The sequence below is a fragment of the Mesoplodon mirus genome (genome assembly GCF_964341445.2).
Source record: "Mesoplodon mirus genome assembly, chromosome: 3".
In the NCBI taxonomy this organism is placed as follows: Eukaryota; Metazoa; Chordata; class Mammalia; order Artiodactyla; family Ziphiidae; genus Mesoplodon; species Mesoplodon mirus.
Genome location: NC_138978.1, coordinates 42,013,912 through 42,031,424, shown reverse-complemented (window position 1 = coordinate 42,031,424; position 17,513 = coordinate 42,013,912). Strand labels below are relative to the sequence as shown.

Sequence of the window (17,513 nt, the reverse complement as noted above, 5' to 3'; positions counted from 1 at the left end):
AATAAATATCCATTCTAACATAGGATAAAAGGGAATTAATAAAACTACTCCTGCTACAACTGTAGTACTTCAGTGAAGTAGGACTGAAACTGGTGTTGGACCCTCTACGGATGATGGAAGTGAGGGATGTAGTCCCAGCTGAGCACATTTCCTGGTTGCAGTTCAAAGTAAACCTATTAGTAGGAAAATATCATAATTAAGATTAAGGATAAAACTTAATCTTGAAATTCTCATGTATTTGAACGGATAAATGATTTTGCTATTGATATTGCAAAACCGATCTATCCAATGTGATTATTAAAATGTTCTTGAAGGGCTTCTAATTAGCCACGGGCACAACCAGGAGGTAGGAAGAGGTGGGACGGGGGGAGTGGGAGGGCAGGGAGGGCCAGGGCTCTCAGAGCATGGTCATGGTCAACAAGTCCACAGGACAAAGTCTTGTTGTGTAGCAAGCACATGGTTCCTGGGGAAAACTCAGCTTACCTCTCAGGTCTTGGCTCTTCATCCCAGTTCGCTGAGCTCACTCCCTCCCAGGAACCTGTGTTCCTGGTGTCCTCAGGTCTGTCAGACACACCTTCCTTAGGTAGATCTGCAGGCTGTCCTGGCAGCCCTGCACTTTGAGGACAACAGCTCTTCTTACTAAGTCTCCCTACTCTCCAGGCTGAGCAGCCTCACCTATTCTCATAGAACAGGCTTCTAGATGCTTCCCTGCCCCATCCCTCAATCCCATCCTCTCTGTCTGGCCCTGACCTTGCCTGGGAGCACAGACATCAGTCTGATGGATGCTGCCCTGTGGGTTCACAGTCCATGGAGATGATAGACAGGAATCTAAGAAGGTGTCAGGTGACAGGAAAAGAGGCCCACCTGCTGGGTAGAGGCTTATGTCAGCCAGAGGGGGGCCAACTGGCTCCATTTGGTGGAATGCAGGACTCTGAGTGGTTAAAACTGTGATATTCCCAGGCAAACTGATCAATCAGGCCTCAAGGATGGCCTCTAGGCAAAGGGTATTGACATTTGACTGTGCCATTAAGTAGTGTCTCTTCATCTCTGGGCTCTCTTCCCTCATACCCCGTACGGCGAGCTTCCTGGGGCTGAGATATCATCCCCTTCCTGTATGCCAGTACCCAGCACAGAGCCTGACCTGGAGAGATGTTCTGCCCAGTGTGTGGAGTGAGAGCAGACAGAGAGAAAGGAGCAGATTGCAGGCTGGGGAAGGGCAGTGCCTACCCACTGAGTGAGCCAGCACTCAGCCCCGGGGGGATGCAGGGGGTGAGGGCACACAGTGAGAGCCAGTCTTTTCTCAAGAGAAGGAGGCCGAGCAATTATCAGCAGAGTGGAGCTAAGATGGCTTCTATTGGAATCAGCCACAGAGAGTCAGCCAAAGCCCAGTTTGTTCATGAAAATGGTTGTATTCGATTTCCAGATTATTTTGATTTTGAGAAATTGTGGTCTTTTTTTGATGCAGTTGTCACTTTTCTGAGTTAAGAGTTGACGGATGGAACCCCTAAAACACCTCCAGTGATGTTCCCATTACACTGATGGCCATCAGAGAATATATAGACTCAATAAGTAGATAATTTCCCTTACATAAATTATACTACTCATGGTGCTTAATCACCTCTCAATTTCTACTGGCCTAATATAGCAATCACAACCAAATATTTCTAGCTCTTATAATACTGAGATTTCTTTCAACCCCTCTAATATTGGCAGAGTCAGGAATTAGAATGCCATACATAATTGGGTAGAACAAAGGCAGTGCCAATGAAGAAGGATTTGCAGGCAGCTGGCTGGCTTGGGCACCAAGCAATCAGAAAGGAGGCATGCTCCTGTGCAGAAACACGGACCCCAAGTCCTCTGGGCCAACAAGAGGAGATCCAGGAAAACTAGGTAACATAGCTGGGGAGGTAAGAGGCTCCCACCAGTCAGTCCCTGCACTGGATCAACAGAGCAGGGCAGTCCCAATGATGGACGTGACCTGGGAACACAGAGCAGCCCCCAGAATGAATTCAAGCAGGACATGTCTCAGTTCAGGGCAGGATTGTCAGCCCCGCCCACACCACTAGAACAGGAGCTCCACAATAGCAGGGATTTTGTTGTTCACTGCTGGATCTCTAGCTCCTAGGATGGAAGTTGACCCAAAGTAAGTACTCAACACAGAGTTACCAGATAAACGAATGAGTCCTTCTACCCATCTACTCATTCATGTATTTGACATTCACTGTAGTGGAAACATTTTGGATGTCTGCTCTGAGATCTCTTCCCTCGCACAGGGTGGGCCTTTGAAAGCCCTATTCACCACCAACCACAGTTGACTGTAGCAGATAGACGCCTTGGCCATGAGATTAGAATCAGATTCTTGGAATAGGATTCAGCAGTGCCCCTCAGACATGATGGTGGCAGAATGGTGAGGTGCCAACCTCAGAAGGGTAGACATTCCCTCCTGTATCGCCTGGACCCAGCTGCACAAGGACAGTGACTGTATCTGTTTATCTGTGACTGTATCTCCAGCTTCTAGTAAAGTGACTGGTACGAGGTAGAGCCTCCATAAACACTTGCTGAGAGATGAAGGCATGATCATACAGAGAGAAAGAATGATAGATGTAGAAAAACACAGATTAAGTCAATAATTAATAAATAGCAAGGTGAAAACAATGACTCTGAAAGGAATCTTGCTTTAAGAATCTTTAAGCCTAAAAGGTGACTAAAACAAGAGATCTGAATAAAATGTATTTAAATATTAAGTACATAATCCTAAACCTTTTTTAAAACTAAGACTATCATATTTCAGTAGTAGCCATCTTTTACTACATATCAAATTTGTATTCTCTCATTTCTTAAGAAGGAAGGCAGGGGTATTGACACAGACATATCACTGCAAACTTAAGAAAATATTAAGCATCCATACCCTCAGTGTTCATTAACTTACTGGTTAGTTAAAAAAAAAAAGCAGGGAAGATGGAATTTTCAGTTGCATTGAACAAATGAAAAAGATTCATGTGGTCATGCAGGGTAGTCTACAGTTAGATGATACTACAGACTTAAACTCTGGTTCTGTACAATATCACAGTGTTAAACAAGATATCACAGTGATAGGTTATTCAAGGAAGTTTTAAAAAACATTCATTTTTCTGTTTTATTTCCATTTGTATAAGTTTTTTAAAATGTAAGCATGTGATAGTTTACAGGATCCTGCTACAACCCAAACTCCCATTTCTATTTATAAATATTATCATCTCTTTATATTACTTACATTTTGTAACAAGAGATATTAGTTTAAATTAAAAAAAAAAAAAGACAACTCTGGAAGTCCAGGTCTGAGCTCTGCCCTCACCTTCACCCTCCCCCAGGTGGGCGGGGCAAGCCTCCCTGACCAGGTGGGTGCTCAGGGGAGGTCAGCCACCTTCAGGGACAGTCAGCAATCCAGAAGCCGCTGCACCATGAGTGTCTCTGTGCTGAGCCCCACCAGAGCCCTGGGCAGTGTCTCTGGGCTCCTGCAGGTGGTCTCCCTGCTCGGCCTGGTTCTGCTTCTGCTCAAGGCAGCACAGCTCTACCTGCGCAGACAGTGGCTGCTCAAAGCCCTCCAGCAGTTCCCGTCTCCTCCTTCCCACTGGCTCTATGGGCACATGCAGGAGGTAGGATGGAGTGGGGCGGGGGAGTGGGAGGGCAGGGAGGGCCGGGGCTCTCAGACCATGGTCCTGGTCAGCAAGCCCATGGGACGAAGCCTTGTTGTGGGAGAAGCACGTGGCCTCACAAAAGGACCCAGCTTACCCCTCAGATCTTGGCTCTTCATCCCAGTCCAGGGAGCTCACTCCCTCCCAGGACCCTGTGCTGGTGTCTGCGGGTCTGTCAGACACTCCTTCTTTAGGTAGATCTGCAGGCTGTCCTAGCAGCCCTGCACTTTGAGGACAGTGGCTCTTCCTTCCTGAGTCTCCCCCGTCTCAGGCTGAGCAGCTTCAGCTATTCTCATAGAACAGGCTTCTAGATGCTTCCCTGCCCCATCCCTCAATCCCATCCTTTCTGCCTGGCCCTGAGCTTGCCTGGGAGCACAGACATCAGTCTGATGGATGCTGCCCTGTGGGCTCACTGTCTGTGGAGATGACAGACAGGAATCTAGAAAGGTGTCAGGTCACAGGAAAAGAGACCCAATTGCTGGGTGGGGGTTTATGTCACTGTAGGGACAAACTGGCTCGGTTTGTTAAGACTGAGGAATTTTCCAGCCTCCTGATTTCAGTTCTTAAACTCTGACAAGCTGCTGGCACACATGAGTGAGGTTCCCAGGAGGGTGCCAGGTAAGGAGAACTGACATTTGAGTTGCACCATCCACAGGGTGAGGTCACCTGCCTGTTGTCCTCCCTCACTGGACTATGAGCTCTTGGAACCGAGCGTGAAATCCCCCTCACCCCCAGCACCCTGCACAGAGCCTGCGCAGAGGGATGTCAGTCCAATGTGTGGAGGGACAGGAAGGAGGGAAGGAGCGGCTTGCAGGCTGGGGAGGGGCAGCGCCTACCCCCCCAGCACTGGCAGCACTAGCCTGGGCGGCAGGGGGCTCAGAGCCAAGTCAGGGGCCACATGGAGAGGGGCTCCTCAAGGGCTTGTGGACTGAACAAATGTTGGGAGAAAATCAGGGGCTGCAGAGAGCTGAGGCCTCCCTTTCTCTGCAGCATGATTATTGTAGAGTGGAGCCAGAGACGGGAACCGGAAACAGCCCAAGCCCCACGTGGGCTGGCCCAGTACCTCTCTCCCCTCTCCTTCCTAATCTCCTGCATCCCAGGTTACTCGGCGTCCTCCCCGCCTGCCTGGGCATTCTGGCCCCTGGGACTCTGCTCCCATGTGCCCTCTACCTGGAATGAAATTGTCCCTCATATGTCTGTCTACCAAGGCCCAACCCCAAGCCACCTCCTCCAAGATGTCTTTCTGGGTTTCCCAGGAGCGCAGGGGACAACCCTTTTTCCCTTGGCTGTCCTTCTCATAAGGCAGTGCTAACCAGATTCAGCTACTTTTGTCTGCAGTGTCATAGCTGTGAGCTCCTTCTGGGAGAGCCCGCCTCTGGTTCATCTTTGTAACCCGAGAGCATCTTGGTAAATGATGACTCGATGAATGAGCAAGTGCATGACGAAGAGCTTTCTAACGTTCAGGTCTGAGTTAGGGTCCCTGCCCCAAAGCTTCCCCAGAGGCTTGGTCTTCCGTCCATCACACATTCATGAGCCCCTATGGTTGTCATGTCCTCAATCTCACTGTCTCCTCCTGGAGGCTCCAAACAGACAAGCATCTACAGCCGCATCCTAATTCAGTGCCTTAAACCAGTGCCTGGCACATAGTAAATGCTCAGTAAATATGTGCTCAGTGAAGGAACCCATCCTCTAGAAGGCAAGTTGCCTCAGAGCTGGTGAGTCCTGATGGTAGAAGGATGCAGACAGAGATTAGATACCAAAGTGGCAGATGGTTGCTTTGAGCTACACAGAAGCCATTGAATTAAAGACGAGGTGACTGCATGGAACATGCCTAGGACGAAATGTTGACGAGAAATCCAGAGGTGATAAAACGAAGCTGAATCTCCAAGGTTAAGGAGAGGCAGTTGCTCTGTGGCAAAGAGGAGGGGCACACCAGGTAGAGGAAAGAACCTGGGCAGAGGCCTAGAAGTGTGAGCAGGTGGGGCCCGTGCAAGGAGCACTGGCGGCAGCATCTTTGGAGGCAGAGCAATGGGTCCTGTGGACTCGCCAGCCTGGCAGGAGGCAAGAATAGAGAGGGTAAAGCCAGAAAGCAAGGGCCTTTGTGGTCCACACTGAGGAGTTTCAAGAGATTCCTCTAGGCGGTGGAAAGTGCACACAAGTTTCTGGACACAGGTAAATGAAAATGGGATAAAATAATCCACACGTCAAAACCTTAATTCAATACCATTTTCATGATACATCCATAATCTGTGTACTCTCTCAATATGTAATATAATATGATTCAAACCACAATTTAGTATTTAATTTTTTTCACTTAGCCATGTACATCCCAAACACTTTTTCAAATTAACATTTATATGTATGCTGAGATACTATTGAAAATATAAAACAAGTAAGACAAAATGAAATTAATGTATACATTTAATTTTAAACATATAATCTATCTTATTCTCTAAATAAACAAAATTATACAACAAAACTGCTTACCAAGTGATACGAATAATCATAAATTGCTCATGCAAATGTTGTACGAGTCACTTCCCAAAGTTTTCTACACCTGGGAGTGAATCCCTGCTGTAAGTTTCTGTAGGCAGTTCGTACCGGTGGCCCAGGGCTCTACCCGACAAGGGGACAGAATGTGGTCTTAGGACGAAGGTGGACAGCCAGCAAGGTCTGAGGCAGAGCCCAGGTCAGAAGAAATAGTTCCAAACTCCTAGTCCTGCGGATCGATCAAGAACGATCTCTCTGTACCCATCCTGCCCTTCACCCCCACTCCAGCACTGGAACTCAGAGAAGGGTTTTATTGATTTATCTTTCCCTTGGGGACAGTTCCAAGAGGAGACCGAGCTGCAACCCCTACTGAAGAGGGTAGAGAAATACCCAAGTGCCTGTGCTCGCTGGCTGTGGGGGACGAAAGCCCAAGTGTTGATCTATGACCCTGACTACATGAAGGTGGTCCTGGGGAGATCAGGTGAGAGGGAAACCCACATCCCAGCAGGAGAAAATCTTCCCTCCTGAGTACATGCCCCTGGATCTGTGAAATTCCAGAAGAAACTGGCACTTCAGCCATTAATACCTGACTCTCTACCAGCCATTCTTGCAGCCCACAAGCCAGACTAAGGCCAACATTATTCATTTATAGTAAATGCTTAAACACCTGGGTGGGGCTGACTTCTCTTTTCTGTCTTACTTTCTTTCTTGTTTTAACCCAATTGAGATGGTCCCAGGTCTGGAAGACAATTCCCTGTCCATACTGATTTAGGTTAAGCACCTCTCACTGTTGCCTGTCCTGGGTCATGAAATGGCCAAACCACCACAAACTGTAGGAAAACCACAGGCTTCTTTCTGCTGCTGGGACACTGAGTCTGCCTTCCTGGGCCCACAGTGACCATCAGGACAGAGAGAGTCAGGGATGGGAGGCAAGAGGGAGGTGGCTTGAGACAGACTGCCAGCTGACAAGCATCAGGAATGGAAGGTACCACAGCTGCTCTGGGGGCTGCCTGTCTTGTTTGGTGCCCTCCACTTTCCTGCCTTATCTTTCAGACCCAAAGTCTCATGATGCCTACAGATTGCTGATTCCCTGGATTGGTAAGTACATTTAAATACAACTGCAGTCCACCCACCAGTTAGGTTTACCAAGAGCTACCACTTTGGTTAATGGAGAACAACAGGTGCCAGGCACCCTGTCACCACCTCATCTCTCAGTCAAGCCTCATTTCTCTCCTTCCAGTGAAACTCTCACCCTTTGTAATGGTGCTGATAGCCCTCCTGAAACTCAGCCTCGTCTTCATCACTCCTCAGTCCTCTGCGATATTCTCAGCCTGACTATTAATTAATACCTTCTATCACCTGCCCCCCTACTCTTTTTCAACCTCTGTCTCACAGCTGTCATAATCACATCCTATGGACCAGCCATTTTGGAAATTCACATTCCTGAACAGTACTGCCCTTTCCTACCTTTGCCCATGACGTGTCTTTTCCTGACACCCTTGGTTCCTCCCAAGTTGTGCACAGTCGTCCCTCTGATCCAGGCTCCCCGACCCACACACACACCCATCTGTGGCCCAGGGAATGGTTTGCTTGTGTTGGAGGGGCAGACGTGGTTCCAGCACCGGCGGATGCTGACCCCAGCCTTCCACTATGACATCCTGAAGCCCTACGTGGGTCTCATGGCCGACTCTGTCCGAGTGATGCTGGTGAGTCCATCCCTCGTCACCTGGACCCACTCATATCCAGCACAGCTGACAGAGTCCACTCTCAGGGGCTTCCCTGGTGGTGCAGTGGTTGAGAGTCCGCCTGCCATTGCAGGGGACACGGGTTCGTGCCCCGGTCCGGGAAGATCTCACATGCCGTGGAGCGGCTGGGCCCGTGAGCCATGGCTGCTGAGCCTGTGCGTCCGGAGCCTGTGCTCCACAACGGGAGAGGCCACAACAGTGAGGGGTCCGCATACCGCAAAAAAAAAAAAAAAAAAAAGGTCCACTCTCAGACACTTGTGTCCCTCAGGCATCCGTCAGACACAGCCCCCAGAATGATGCATTCAGAATGTACTCTGAGACAGTTCTCACCAAAACGGGATGGGACAGAGGGGTATCCCAGAACCAGCTTGGATCTGAGGAAAGGGAAAGCAGGGCCATGGTATATTCAGGGGCCACTCTCCTCTCATCTCCACATCTTCAACACAAAGGAAAGAGCAAGGGTCATTCCCCTGTACAGCAGTGCAAACTGCCCCTGGCTGCCCTGGACAATGGCAGCTTCAGTGGTAGAGTGGGCATACCAGGATGTCACTCAGATAGGCTCTGGCATGGAGTCCAGGGCCTCTGCATGGAATTGAGCCACTCATGGGAGGAAATGAGGCCAGGTCTACACTCAGAGAGCTGGGTCTTCACAAGCATCACCTCTCATCCGGACTGGGCACCACCTGGTCTCAGCTAACATTGAATGAATAAAAGGAATGGAATTACCTCATGTCCCTTCCTAGGAGCCAATAGAGCCCCATAAGCTTTTCCTTGTCTTGAAATATTTGCATACTAGTGTTGGACATCACCTGTCTGGTTCCAATCTCAGGACACAAAAGATTCCACATTTGTTCCCTGAGAAACTATGCTTTCTGGCCTCCCATAAGGTTGTTATGATCAAAACTTGTTCCTAAAATTTGGAACTAATACAGAATATTATGAGAGAACATGATTGATTATATAATAAAAGATTCTGAGAAAATAGGCGTCACATTACACGTGTGTGATACAGCCTTGAATTGCTAAAACACATATGCTTAGAAAGTGAGGAAATCTCATCCGAAGATTTAGAGAGACAGACAGAGAGCCTGGCCTTGTCAGCACAGGCCTTCTGGGAGAGCAGAGCAGGGTCAATGTCCCCCTCCCATCACAGGACAAGTGGGAGGAGCTCGTCAGCCTGGACTCACATCTGGAGGTCCTTGGACCCGTCTCCTTGATGACCCTGGACACCATCATGAAGTGCGCCTTCAGCCACCAGGGCAGCATCCAGACAGACAGGTCAGTGACAGCCTTTCAATGGCAGGGTCCTTGTTCTCACCAGCTGGGGAGGACTTACCTGAGAGGGAGTTAGCACAGCGTGGATGCTTATCAGCACAGAAAGCAACATTCTGCACAGAGCCATGGACCACGGTCAAATTCCACCCAGACCAACCTTGACTCAGTCACAGGTCCCTGATTCCTGAACAGGGAGAAACCTGGCCACTCAGGCCACTTGTAAAGGACTGAGGGTCTCCAGGGTTGTAAGGCAGAAATAACAAAGCCTCAGTGCTGCCTGTACCCACTGACTGAGGAGTCCCCACCCGGAGCCCCACTCCGTCTCCAGGTCAGAGGCTCCCTCCACTCCGGTCTCCTCTGCATCCTCTCCCTTCAGGAAAATCCAATCCTACATCCAGGCCATCAAGGACCTCAGCAATCTGAGTTTTTCCCGGGTGAGGAATATCTTCTACCAGAACGACATCATCTACAGGCTGACCCCTGAAGGCCGCTGGAGCCACCGGGCCTGTCAGCTCACCCATCAACACACAGGTTCTTCTAATCCTTCTGGGCGTCTCCCGCCCTCCCACCCCCATCATGCACATGTAAAAGGGCCTGGCCTTGACCCCTCAGGCAGAGCCCAGACTCCTGCTTCCTCTTCAGGGGCTGGCACACACCCACACTGGGTACTTCCCTGGTGCAGGGGTTGGGAACCGAGACGTCAGGGTGTCAGGTGAGGTGCAGGGAGACACATGTGTCACCACGTTGGTAACGGTTGAATGAGACCCCGTCCCAGCATCACTGAGGCAGAGCCTCCATGGGCTGTGCTATTGAGGGGATGCCCGACCTGGATCAGACGATGCTGGAGCTCTCTGCCCTGACATGTGCGCCCATTCCCACCCTCGTCCTCATCCACCTGGTACCCAGATTGGGCCTGAGGGGCAGATAGGGGTATGGTGGGTGTTGCATCTGGTTCCCCAGAGCCCTAAGCTCTGCCTGAGAACCACTGTTCTGGGACAGATGAAGTGATCAAGCTGAGGAAAGCTCACCTGCAGAAGGAGGGAGAGCTGGAGAAGGTGAGGAGCAAGAGGCACTTGGATTTCCTGGACATCCTCCTCTTTGCCAGAGTGAGTGTGGGCAGGAGAGGCCTGAGGCTTTGCCCAGAAGCACAGAGGTAGGGCAAACCCTGCACTCTCCCTGCCTCCACAGATGGAGAATGGGAGCAGCTTGTCTGACAGGGAGCTCCGTGCCGAAGTGGATACGTTCATGTTCGAGGGTCACGACACCACAGCCACTGGCATCTCCTGGACCCTCTATGCTCTGGCCTCCCACCCTGAGCATCAGCAGAGGTGCCGGAAAGAGATCCAGAGCCTCCTGGGGGATGGCGCCTCCATCACCTTGTGAGTGCCCAACCGGTGGGAGAACCTTGCCTCTCAGCTAATGGAGAACCCCTGATTGTCTGGCTCTGCCGCTCTCAAATGGGCTGCCTTTCAGGGACCACCTGGAACAGATGCCCTACATCACCATGTGCATCAAGGAGGCACTACGACTCTATCCACCAGTGCCATTCATTTTCAGAGATCTGAGCAAGCCCATCACCTTCCCTGATGGACGCTCCTTACCTGCAGGTATGAGCTTCACCACACCCACTAAACTAAGCACTCTGCAAGACCACATGGGAGATCAGAAATACACATGTGCTTTCCCAGTTCTGGGATGCTCTGACTCGTTTCCACCTTAAAATAATTAATGTTTACTCTGTAGTTTGGACAAGTTTTGTAAAATGCTTGACATAGAAGTTGAACACAGCAAAAGATCAGTAAACAAATGCTAGCCCTGAAGGTGGTCTTGTAATAGAGCCCGAAAATTCTAATTCCTTGAGACATCAAGGCTTATGAGAGAAGCAGGTGGAGATGTGGTTCTTTCTTTATAGGGTCTAAGTAAATGAGGGAGCTCAGAGAATCCACTGTCATGGGTCAGATGGTCCAGTCTCTGAGGAGCCCTCAGGTGGATGGTAGAGAGCAGCTGATGAATAGGTCTGAGAGCCCTGCCGTGGTTGGAGGCCACCAATTGGCTCACCTCCCAGTTGGTCTGAATCCCAGCTCTGCCACTTCCTAACTGTGGGATTATGGTCACGTCCCTTAATCTCTCAGAAGCTTAGGTGAGTCATTTGCACATGGGGATAGGAGTGCCTTCCTTGAGGGCTGCTGTAAGGATTAAATGAGTTAATCCACATTCCCCGAGGACTCATGATGGCACCTGATAAATGAGAGTTGTCACTTGAATTGCTCCTAAATGTAAGCCTCCAATTCTTTTCCTTCTCAACCCTGGGCATGGTTACCTACTCCTAATCTGTGCTGTTGTGCTTTGTCACCTCCAGCCCACCTGTCTTGCAAGAGCACCATTTCATTCAGAGTGATGGAGGGTAGCTCTCATGGTGGCTCCCGGGCCTTTTGTGCACATTGCCCCTGTTGCCATGGTTACCAGCAGTCTTCTCTCTCTCCTCCCTGCCCCACAGGAATCCCAGTCTCCCTCTTCTTTTATGGGCTTCACCACAACCCGAAGGTGTGGCCGAATCCAGAGGTATGATAGAGGAGGGGATGGGATGCTCTCTCCAGACCAGCACCTCCCCTGCTCCCTCTAGGGGATTCTTGTCCCCTGGTGGGTTGGTGCAAGGAGTTTGACCCCACCTGTCCTGGCCCCGGTGCTCTCTCTGCAGGTGTTTGACCCATCCCGGTTTGCACCAGGTTCTTCTCAACACAGCCATGCTTTCCTGCCCTTCTCAGGAGGATCCAGGTGAGGTCTTCTGTACCTGGGGCATCTGGGTGTCACTGGGTGCTACCTGATGTGTGTGACTGTCTAAATTCATATGTGGTGTATGCAGTTATGTCCCTGTATGTTAACGTTTTGAGAAGGAGACGTGTATCCCCATGTACAAGAAGAACTTCAGGGCACACCATGGAGACCTTGACCTCCTGACTTCCACAATGCCAAGCCACATTTCCATGGCCGTGGCCGCTCCAAAGTATTCCAGGGTTTTCCTCACTTTAGGAGTATGACTTTTCAGCTTTAGAATTTTTCATGAAAGGTAAACTTCAGATGTTTGCTTTCCACAATTATCAGTCATCTTTAAAGATGGTTTTCTGTCTTCACACATTCCTAGTCCAGCCCACTGCCTTTTCTACTTAATTCAACAATCCACCTCTGACTGTATCATCAGTCGTGTTTGCATGGATTTAGATTTCCAACTGCTTTTCTTCTCCTGAGGCTTCAAACCATGTATGTGATCACTTACAGTTGCCGTTTGAAGAAAGTTACATAGCCACGTGTGTCTTTTCTATTTCTGTAGTCAAACCTAACAGTTGTGACTGCATATTCATATAAACATGACACCATTTCTGGCTGCCAAAATTCTATATATGTAGTGGGGATTATATACCATAGTCCCAGAATCTACAGAGTCTAACTTTGTCAAAAAAGGTTGAAATTGAAGGCACTCAAGTGCTTTTGAGAGAAAATTCACTATTTTGTGTTTGACACATGCATTTGAGAACTTCCTGCTGTGTAAAATATAAAGCATGTATGATATAGCTGTTAAGCTGGATGATACACTCCAAAATGACTGCTGTGAAAATCTTCAATGGCAACAGATCCCCCTGAAATAGTAACTTTCATAACTTTGGAACTACTTAGTAATCCAAGGTTTTTCTGAGTGTATAATTCTGTGAAATTTTCAGTTGGTGAATCATCCTTCACAAACAGGCTTGACGTAACACATTCCCAGAATTTGCTCTAGGATTTGGTCTGTGCCAGGGTCCTGTTCTTCCTTGTAGACATTGGCTGCAGGTCATGCGGCTGCCAACAGAGGAGAGGGGGTACCTGGCAAGTCAATTCCGAGGTCTGAAATAATGTTTAATTTTAATCCAGTCCTTTTTTTTTTTCAATTCAATTAACTTTGTTCAAATAGAAAGCTATTTATTAAGCAAGCCTCTGTGTGCCAAACCATATATTACAAGATGGGAACACAGAGACGAAAGGAACTTTCCTTGCTCCAAGAGTTCACAGTCAAGAAACAACTACCGCTATTCAAGACAGACATGTGATGTTTCCATAGTGTAGTGGTCAGTACGTTTGCCTTACAAGACAGACATCATGCATTCATCCACTCTTTCACTCATTCATTCATTCACTGAGCAGATTGTGCAATGTTCCATGTTTCTGGCACTGTCCTGGTCACTGGACGGTGATGTGTCCTTGAGTTAACACTAAAGCTGCGTGGGGATGTGAGAGAAAGAGGCGCAGGCGGCAGAGGCGGGAGGCCAGGCGGTCACTAGACTGAGTCTTGAGCATGTGGCCAGCAGAGGCAGGGGGAGGGGACTGCAACAGGAGTGGAGTGAGGAAGAGGGACTGGACAGGGGCGAGGTGAGTGAGGAGCAGCCCAGAGAGCACTGTGACGCCAGCTGAGGCCCCGCGACGTGTCCTCCCTGTGATGGAGGGCGCAGCAGGCCCCGAGCCGCCGTGGCTGCAGTAGAGGGAGGGGAGGCAAGGAGACTGAAGAGGCCAGTGAGGAGCCCACGGGACGGGAGGAGGGGCCTTGCTGGAGCAGAATGGGAAGGCTCCAGGGGCGGGTTGATTGAGGGGCTGCGGGGAGACAGGAGGCCGGAGCATTAACTGGGAGGCAAGTGGTCCAGCAGGTCAAGGGGCGCTAACCCGTGGCCCCTCCAAGAAGCCTCCCAATTGCCATCCTGACTTTCTTATACAACTCTGTCCTGTCCTGTCTGGGGACTGGGGCCCCTGCTTGTCTGCCATGGGTGGTGAGGGCCCGAGAGTGGCCCACACCCCCCTACAGTGCCCTGGCCTGGCCTGAAACCAGAAACTGCCTGTGGACGAGTGAACAAAGTACTAATTCACATTTACTAATTCACGTGACTTGACCCTGTGGCTTAGAGGGCCAACCCTACCCAACAGGACTTGCTACTGCTGAGAGCAGAAGTAGGAGTTAGGAGCTAGTCCTGGAGAGAGGTGGCCTTTGTAAAGGTCAGGGGGAGAGGGTGGACCGAGGCTTGGGCGGCACGTTCAGTGTGACCCGTAAGGAAGGGATCGGGGCTGGGCCACGTGGAGGAGAGCCCTGAATGCCCTGTGCCCAGCAGGGGTTAGAAGGCTCTGCTCACTTCCTTTTCCCTCCCTGACCCAGGAACTGCATCGGGAAGCAGTTTGCCATGAATGAGATGAAGGTGGCCGTGGCCCTGACCTTGCTTCGCTTTGAGCTGGCACCCGATCCCTCCAGGGTCCCTGTTCCCATTCCAAAAGTTGTGCTGAAGCCCAAGAATGGGATCCACTTGAAGCTCAGGAAGCTCCTGTAATGCTTGTTGGAGACAAGGACGAGCTCTGAGGGCCCTGCCTGCCGTCCTGGCTCGCTGTCACTCTCTCCCGTCCTTGCCTCTGTGCCCACTTCCTGCTTCTATCTGCCCACCTGCTGGCCTACCTCATCTCCTGCCTCCTGCCCATCAGACGTTCTGCCCTTCTCCTCGCACCTTTCTCCAGGCTCCCTATCTGCTTATCTCTCCATCTGTCTCTGACCCACCTGTGTCTCTGACTGTCCACCTAAATCCTGATCGCCTGCCCTCCTTCAGTCTGTCTACTCTCTCCTTGTCTTTCACCCCTTCTGCCTGCCTATCTGTCCCTGAATTCACCTCCTTTTGCTGATAATAAAACTGGCCACAGCCCTTTGGATTTAGAACAGCAAAGAGTTATTTTTTGACAGCTCTGGAGTCAGAAGTTGGAAATGGGTTTCCCTGGACACAACCAAGATGTTGGCACGGCCCCCTATGAAGGGATCTAGGAGAGGATCCCTCTCTTTGCCTTTTCCCACATCTAGAACTGCAATCCTTGCATTCCTTGGCTCCTGGGCCCTCCTCCATATTCAAATCCAGCAGCTTCTTCAAATGTTCCCCTGCTCTGTCTTGACATCACTTTCTCTTTCATAAGGGCCTTTGTGATTACATGGACCCAACAGATCAAACAGGCTTCTTCTCCGGTTCCAGGGATTAGGATTAGGACACCCTGGGCAGCCGTTACTGTAGCTGCTAAATCCTGTGTGACTACCATTGCCCTGGGCCCCTAATCTCTCCCGTGTGTTACGGGTCTACCAGTTTGTCACTTACCTGGCTTCCCCTCTTTCCCACTCCCTGGATAAATTCACAATGTTATATGGAGTGTGTGTGTCTTCTCTTTTTTTTTTTTTTAAACCTGGTTGTTGTTTTTTTAACGTCTTTATCGGAGTATAATTGCTTTACAATGTTGTGTTAGTTTCTGCTGTATAACAAAGTGAATCAGCTATACGTATACATATGTCCCTATATCTCCTCCCTCTTGCGTCTCCCTCCCACCCTCCCTACCCCACCCCTCTAGGTGGTCACAAAGCACCAAGCTGATCTCCCTGTGCGATGCAGCTGCTTCCCACTACCTATCTATTTTACATTTGGTAGTGTATATATGTCCATGCCACTCTCTCACTTTGTCCCAGCTTACCCTTCCCTGGCAAGGAGCTGGATGGAATGGAAGAGAGAGAGAAGGGGAGGGAAGGCAGAGGAGACGAGGAGGGGACATGACCCTTGGTCTGTGGGCCCAGAACCCCAGCAGGACAAGCGTGTCCCAGCGCTCCTGCAGCCTCCCACTCTGGGGTCCCTCACGCCCCACAACCCGCCTGTCACCTGAGGATCCCATGGCAGCTGAGTCAGGAGAAAGGGCTCGTCTCCAAAGGCTCAGAGGGAAGAAGCTCACCCCGGGCACCTGTCGGGGAAGGAGCCTCCCAGGTATTGTGTGGTAGCTTCCTCAACTACATCTTTAGAGGGGCCCAGCCAGAGTCCATCCTGCCCTGAGCAAACAAGACTTACAGACTTGGCTCAGCGCGAGGGCCTCAGGAAGCCAATCCTTCACCCCACATGAGATTTGAGAAGAGCCCAGCCTGGCCATGTCACCAGCCCTCGGCAGCCCTTCCTCACACGCAGGGCCTGCAGGCTCCACAGAGGCCCGAGCGGGTGGCTGTGCAGGAGGGTCTGGGAGGAAACAGCTGGGCACGAGCCTTGGCTGCTGGGAGAGGATGTCAGACCCGAAGCAGAGGACCAGCCGGTGCACCTCCCCCACAGGACAGCCCCTTGCAGTCCCCAGCATGTCTGCCCGGCCCCTGAGCAAGGACGGGCTTCTTCAACCCTGGCACTCCTGGAGACCTCAGGGGGACTGGTCCTCCTGACCCTGACCAGCGCCAGGCCCCTTGCACTCCTCCACCAGCCTCTCTGCACCAGCCCTGCTCTCTTGCTGCTTCTGCACAGAGTTCCTCCTCCCGTCCCACCCCTGCCCTTCCTAAGCCAGGGCCCCGGATGCCAGAGGAGACCCCCCTGCAGCCCTGTGCTGTGCTGTGCTGTGATGCCGCCATGTGCCTCCTGAAGGGGACATCGCCCCCAGCCGCTGCCTGCAGCTGGAACCTTCTGTCCAGTCCCCTCCCCGTTCCGAGGTCACAGGGCTAGTTCACTCTGCTCCAAGATGGGGCCAGGAGGACACTCTGTGCCTGACCGGGGGTGGGGCAAGAGAGTTAGCTGGGAGCGTCCTGGACAGGAAGCTTGGCAGGTCCCCTGGCATTAGGTGGTGCAGAAGGGCTCGGGTTGGTCACTCTCAGAGCATGGGACGATGGGAACTTTGTCTTCTGGGTGCCAGCCATGGACGTGAGCTCTAACCACAGGATTTTACAGGAGCTGAAGAGAGTGACTAAGAACAGACCCTGCTCGCTCCACGCAGTAGGAAAAACCCCAGCTGTGTCCACACTCCTATGCACCCCCCCCAGGACACATACATAGACAGTCACCCCTGTGCAGCCTCACCTATATGTGCCCCTTGTACACTCCACGCTCTGCTCACACACATGCACACAGGCTCTGGATCCCAGGAGGCAGCAGGCTTTGTTTTGCAAGCGGGTAGGATTGCGTGGAATTCATCTTGGGTGCCCACTGCTCCCAGCTCCCCTCTCACATGGAGCCTCCTCCTTCCCTCTGGCTCCAGAGCTCCCACAGACACGAGTCCTCAGAGAGAAAGGCAATTCTACCCATGCAGTCTTAGTCAAAAGAGGCCAGAGTCAGAAGGCCTCCGCTCAAGCTCCTCCCTGATGAGCATCTTGGCAGGTTCCTTCCCTTAGTATTTAAGTGGGATAACAGCCTCCTCAGTCCTGCCTCACTGGCCTCCTGAGGATCCAGAGATCAGGGAAGTAGACACATCTTAGGCTCACGTGCCACCCGTGGGCCAGACATGGTTGGGACACTGGGCTCTGCTCCCTGATGATGCCTGTTGAAGCCATTTC

The 17,513-nt window shown here is 51.0% G+C and overlaps 1 protein-coding gene across 2 annotated transcripts; it reads left to right on the top strand.

Annotated features, from left to right (window-relative positions):
- Positions 1 to 3,405: 3,405 nt before the first annotated feature.
- LOC309800452 (taurochenodeoxycholic 6 alpha-hydroxylase-like) lies at positions 3,406 to 14,817 on the top strand. 2 transcript variants are annotated; one of them, XM_082614580.1, is made up of 12 exons: positions 3,406 to 3,635; positions 6,504 to 6,645; positions 7,218 to 7,262; positions 7,743 to 7,870; positions 9,063 to 9,187; positions 9,561 to 9,715; positions 10,184 to 10,290; positions 10,373 to 10,563; positions 10,658 to 10,791; positions 11,682 to 11,746; positions 11,883 to 11,959; positions 14,358 to 14,817. In XM_082614580.1, exons 1-12 carry the CDS (start codon positions 3,441 to 3,443, stop codon positions 14,524 to 14,526), a joined length of 1,533 nt encoding a protein of 510 aa, XP_082470706.1. In that variant the 5' UTR covers positions 3,406 to 3,440; the 3' UTR covers positions 14,527 to 14,817. The 2 variants fall into 2 exon arrangements, with proteins under 2 accessions (XP_082470706.1, XP_082470705.1); XM_082614579.1 differs by lacking the exons at positions 11,682 to 11,746; positions 11,883 to 11,959; positions 14,358 to 14,817 and adding an exon at positions 11,097 to 11,660 and having other exon boundaries at positions 3,419 to 3,635.
- Positions 14,818 to 17,513: the final 2,696 nt, after the last annotated feature.